The 6,000-nt window shown below is 50.2% G+C and overlaps 1 protein-coding gene across 1 annotated transcript in view; it reads left to right on the top strand.

Moving 5' to 3' along the window:
• The first annotated feature begins 452 nt into the window (after nt 1-452).
• RORB (RAR related orphan receptor B) overlaps nt 453-6,000 on the top strand; it is a 185,940-nt gene continuing 180,392 nt past the window's right edge. Inside the window, exon 1 of the mRNA XM_055311081.1 lies at nt 453-503. Coding sequence (XP_055167056.1) covers nt 497-503 — 7 coding nt within the window. The 5' untranslated portion in view covers nt 453-496. The remainder of the gene's footprint in view (nt 504-6,000) is intronic.

Genomic DNA, 6,000 nt, shown 5'->3' with positions numbered 1-6,000 from the left:
TCCTTCTTCTTTGTAACTAACAAAACCACCACCAACTCCTCCTCCTGCTGCTGCTTCTGCCCTTCCTCCTCCTCCTCAGTCCAAGTGATCACAAAAGAAATCTTCTAAGCCGGAGGCGGTGGCATCTTTAAAAAGCAAGCACATTAGAGAGAAAGAAAAAAAGAAAAACAAAAGCAAAACAAAACCCGGGCACCAGCCAGACAGCACCTTTTTTTTTTTCTTTTTTTCCCACCCTTCCTGAAAACAAACAACCAAACAACCATCAAAACAGTCATCACCACCATCATCAAAACTGTTAACATAGCGGCGGCGGCGGCGGCGGCGGCGGCCAACGTCACCCTCCGGCCACGGCGTCCGCCTAAAGGGATGGTTTTCTCGGCGGAGCAGCTCTTGGCCGACCACCTTCTTCACTCGTGCTGAGCAGGATTTTTGGGCTCTCCGGGGTTCGGGCTGGGAGCAGCTTCATGACTACGCGGAGCGGGAGAGCGGCCACACCATGCGAGGTAAGCGAGCCCGCGGGCAGCGACAGGGTCCCCGCTCCGGCCACCTCCGGCCGCCTGCGGAGGTGGGGGAGGGGAGCGCACCCCGCAGCCGGGAAGAGGGCTCTCGGGGCGCGGGGCTGGAGTTCGCGTTCGCAGGTGGGCTGCCAACGGCCTTGGGCGTACAAAGTTGTGGGAAGGTGTGGACGCCTCTCGGGAGTTCTGGAGGGACGCAGGAGGGCGCTTTTTGGAGAGAGGAGCGACGCTAGTTGCTTCCTCCCGGGCCAGGAGTTTCGCCGAACCGTTTCTGCTTGTCACTCTCGGCCGGCTGCGGCCGCCGACGCCGGGTGGAGCGGGAGCCGGCGCGGGCTGCGGCCCCCCGAGGCGGCTGGAAGCCCCCGGCGCGCGGCGGTGGCCTGCGGGGCTGGGGCGCGCGGGCGCACGGGCAGGCGGCGCGGCGCGGGCGCGCGGGCGCACGGGCTCGGGCTGGCTGGGCCCCCCGGCGTGCCCGCCCGCTGGCCCGGCCCTGCTTCGCGGGAGCGGTGGGCAGGGGGGCGAGGGCGCGGGCGCGCGGGACCCGACGCGGACGCTGGGTCGGCCCCCGCGCGCGTCCCTTGCGCCCGCCCTCCGCCCTGGCCGGGTCCGCGTGCTGGAGCCCGCGCGGTCCACGGACGAGCGCCGCCCCGAAAAAGTTGCGCAGAGAAAGTTCCAGAGGACAGAGCAGCCGGCGCCCCCCGCGGCCGAGAATGCTCTTTTTGTCAGGGGGCCGCTGGGTGAGCCCTGGAGCCGAGACCCCCAGCGGCGACGGCGGCGACAGCGGCGGCGGGTCCCTGGGGCGAGCTGGCAGCCGCGGGGCGGCGCGCGGGGGGCAGGCGAGAGAGACTTCCCCTGGGTCCCCTCGGCGCTGCCCCAGTGGACGGCCCGGCCGGCTGGAGGGAGCCACTACGTCGGTCTCCTCCCCGGCAGTGCCGGGACCTTCAGGTCTCCTGCGCGCTGTGCGCGGACCCGCTCTCCCCCACTTTCTGCTTGGCCACAACTTTACTCTTCTCTTGAAGAGCGGGCCGAGCGCCAGCGTGCCATGGGGACGTGTGCAAGTCTCTGGGCACCTGCCTCGCCCCGTTTTTTCTTCCTGGCCACTCTACGGCTCTTTGTGGGGTTCTCCTCTACCCTTGGCACGCCCTCCGGGGCCTGGCAACAGAAAGTTGGAGAGGGCCAGCCCCGGGCCTCCCTACGTCCCTGACCCGGCGACAGGTGGACTGGGCAGGTAGAGCTAGGGAAGGTGGGACTGCAAACACTCCGTCTTCTAGCCGGCAGTGCACCTCTCCCACTCGCCCCCCCGCCCCCCTCCCCCGCCAACACCGACCTCTCTAGGAGGGCCCGGGGGGGGGGGGGCGGGGCGCAGCGGGCTTGCTCTCCGGGCTCCGCACAAATGAACCCCGGAGCTTGGAGCTTGGACGCCGGGGCAGGGACTGGCTGGGCGCTGGGACGTGGCAGGAAAGGGAAGGAGGGGGAAGAAGTTGTCCAGGGAAGTGAGTGGGAGGGAGATAACCATCCAGGTGGGGTGGTGGGCCCCGCGAACTCGGAGTGGGAGCTCGGGTGCTTGCGAGCCGGTTCCGGTTGAGTGTCCCAGTTGGGGGTTTGATCACATGCTGCACCGTCCAGATTCTTTCAGAGTATTGTACTCCGGCAACTGGCGAGTATAGAACCTGTAAGGGAAAGATGCCCCCAGTCTTTGTTTTTCTGTTTCTGCCCCGTCTCACCACCATCCCCCTCCTTTCGGCTTCCCCTGCTCGGGTCTGGGGCCGCCAGGTCGCCCTTCCCTTACTTCTCCCCTTCCAACATTCCTCCCACGGCAGGACTACGTTCTGATGGTCGGAAACCACGCGTCGTGTCGGCTCCCACCCGGCACTAGGACCTGCGGCGCAAAAGCCGCTCGCTCTCCCCTTAAATTAAAGAAAGCGGCGGTGCGGGGCAGGAGTGGGTTGTCGCTGGATCGCGCTGCTCCTGAAGCAGCAGTATGCCAGACAGTCCGGGCTCGCCACCGTGCTCGCCTCGGGACTCCAGCAGCCTGAAGGCTTGAAAGCCAGGCGCTCGCCTAGTGCTCACCTTCAGAAACCAGTCGACAGCCCACGATCGCTTTCCAGAAGGCTGTCACCCTAGCCAAGCTGCCCAGAAGAGTTTACAAGTCCTAACTTAAAGCGGCTCTCCGGCGAGGGGGAAGGGCGGGGGGGGGGGGTGCTCGCCCTGGAAGAAAAGGAAGCTTACAAGGTGGCAGAGTCTTTTTCTCCACCTCCCAGGCTCTCCTTTCCTGACCCCTGTGCACTTCCTACAGGCTATGCCCTCCCGCAGCATCAGGGGCTGTTCCTTAAGGATAAGTTGACAAAAGGTCTGGGCTACTCAGACGTCTTGTGGGAGTCAGGGGTTGAACTTGAGTGTGAACTTGAGAAGTGGGAGCGGAAACGAATCAGCTTTCTCTTGTGCCTGGGCTACTAATCAGCCTTCCATCAGGGGGAGGGGACGGTTTTGGACTCGGCTTTACAGTGTATCCACTCCATTTCCCCCATACTCCCCCCAACACACACACACACACACACACACACACACACACACTCCCCATCCCAAGGTGATCCAGTGACAGGGATTTTGGCCTGGGCTTCACGGTTTACATTTGGCAGCTCTCCCAAGTCAGGCCTCTTTGTGTGACCTAAACTTGGTTCAGGATTCAGTGGTCGCTTCGGGACCAATCCAGCAAACCCACCCTCCATCTCCTTCTGCCCCTGGTAGGTCTATGGCAGTTAAGAGACTTTATCCTGAGGGAAGCTCTAGGGTAAGAAAGGGGTTAAGAAGCTCTGATCTTTGAGGTCATTGTCCTGCCCAGTGCAGAACTGATTTCGTCCTGAGGGCAGTGGCTTACTCAGGGCTGGCCTGGGGCGAAGGAGGTTGTATTTGGTGGCACACAAAGCATTTCACTCTTTGTCTGCTAGAGGGTACCACTTGAGTTCTAGTGATGCTACTTCACAGATTACATTATTGAAAAAGAATAACTTCTGAAGATGGAAGGGAAGACTTTTAATTGGGTCGATCCATAGGTGAGAAATGAGTGAGCCCAAGTACGGGTTTCAAGACTCCTTCCTAAGAGGCCTGTCTGTCAGCTGTTTATTACACAGGCGCACAGAAATGGTCGGATTTTTCAGCCCTGCCTCCACAGAAAACCCTGCTTCCCAAAACAGGGGCACAGATGTCGTCGCAATCAATAGGTGATTGTGGCTCCTACGGATTAGAAATCTGGTTTTATGCTTGCTGTAAACAAGGATAGGGCTTGGCTTTTGTAAAGCCCAGTTTTCATCTATTATTTTCAGGTAGTTAATTTTTATTAACTGCTAACTTTAGAAAAGCAGCAGCTTCCTCTCAAGGGTATGGTAGCCCTTTGGAAGTCTGGAGCTCTGAATGTCCTGCCGGCCAGGCCTTTAGATTTCCTAAACGAATTCTCTATCTTAATTTCTTTCACAAATTCCAATTAAATATTGCTAACCAGAATTCCTATCTTAATTTCTCCCACAAATTCCAATTAAATATTTCTATCCAAGATCCCACCATCCACAAATAATAAAAAAAAAAAAATTGCTGGAAGGACATCTCTGTCAATAGTCCATTAATAATTGTTCATTAAGTAATCCAGTAAGCTGTCTTACGGGATTCCAAGAAAAGTGAATGTTTAAACAGCTTAAAGAAAAATTCTAAATCTCTATGTCAAGTATTTTTGGAAAAAATATTAAGCCAGAAAAATAAAATATTTTCTTAGGTGGTTACATCCTGGGACTCTCTCCTCCCCCCATCCCCATCATCCTGAGTGAATATACAGCTACTATGACACAGAAGTGTTTGACATTCTCAGCTTTTGGGATATCTATTAGTAGCACCAAGGCTTTTTACTTTTCTAGATGTTCAGATAATCAGGAACTGGGAACCCAGAGTGGAAACATAAAGGGAGAAATTCTGAACAGCAGGCCTTATAAACATGAGGACTACAAGATTAAAACTCCTTTGTTAGAATTCATTTAAAACTTAGAAGTCCTGGATTTTACATCAACAGCAGTATAGCTTTTGCTATACTGTTTAGAAAACCCTTGGAAGATGGTTTCTAGAATCATTATTAAAGTGGTTTATGTGAAGCTTTGCTTAAATGTAAATAACGAGTATTTTATACTCTTAGTCAAATACAAATGTTAACATTTATTTATTTTGGTAACAATTTGTTAAATACTAAACTATTAGCAGCCTTAAAAGCAGTTATCTGGTGTGAATGTAATGCAAATACACTGTATTTCAAATTTAAATGTTACAGAATCATGAAACCTAATTTTACAGCACCAAGGACTTTTACAATACCAAGAAAACATTAACTTTTAAGGTTGGTCTTCATGAAAATGATGTTGGAACTGTGTCATAATACCTACTTTTTCCCTGAAGTTAGCATATATAGATAGAATTGGCACCAGGATTTTAACATGATTCAAGTTTTTCTAGATAAAAAAAGGCAAGTGAAACTTTCTTTTCAGCTATTATATCACAATTTATAAACTTGTATCCACCTTTTATAAAAGTAATGTGACCATTATAGTTTTTATAGTTTTTACTAACAAAAGTCCTAAAAAAAATAGAAATGTGAATCACAGCACATTAACTAGATTTTTTCCACTGCAATGAATAATATACCTTTAACTTGAAGGACTTAGTATAGGATTCAATTAATATAGAGTTTAAAATTATTCTAGTAAATTATCAAGTTAAAAAATTCTACATAGGTAGGTCTGCTGGTGTTTTGTAAATTTGTAAATAAAGTGAGGTTCTAAATTGTGAACAATAACATTATTGTTACTGTACTTTGGTGGAATTTAAGCCTTACAGATAATTATATGAGGAAATAGGAGAATTAATTCCAAAGTTAAAACCACCAAATTCTGTCCAGATTATAACATATCAAAGATGATGAGCATGTGTATTATTCGTGCAAAAGTTGTTAGTGATTGAGGTGACTTAGTACATACATATTTTTTTCTTGTTCTATTACTGAGAAAAGAATTTTTTAAAACTGTCATTTTTGTATCTGTTCTATAAAGGCAACACAACATAGAAGTTTTAAATTATACTGCCGTAAATTTAATGTAATGAAACATTTTATTGTGATTTTAAAATATACAGAAAAGTAAATATAAGGAGTGGACCTTGTGCTTGATAATTAATATTTTGTCTCAATGTAGTTTTACTATTCCATCCATTCTTATCTAAAGGATAGAAATTAAGTAGACAAATGAAATAAATCTTTTATAATATAATGAATAATGACCTTTGATAAAATGAGCACTGTACACATAAAGTATTATTCCTGTAATTTTGTAATCATCTTCCAATTACAGCTTCTTGCAAATATTTATCTTACTTTGAATAGAATCTCTGACTTAACAGAATCCCTAGCAGATAATAGCAGTCTTTGGAGGCGTCTGTTGATACACACTGATAC

The sequence above is a fragment of the Nyctereutes procyonoides genome, unplaced genomic scaffold (genome assembly GCF_905146905.1).
Source record: "Nyctereutes procyonoides isolate TBG_1078 unplaced genomic scaffold, NYPRO_anot_genome, whole genome shotgun sequence".
Lineage (NCBI taxonomy): Eukaryota > Metazoa > Chordata > Mammalia > Carnivora > Canidae > Nyctereutes > Nyctereutes procyonoides.
Note: the sequence above shows the minus strand (reverse complement) of the source record. Positions and strands in the feature narration are given on the sequence as shown.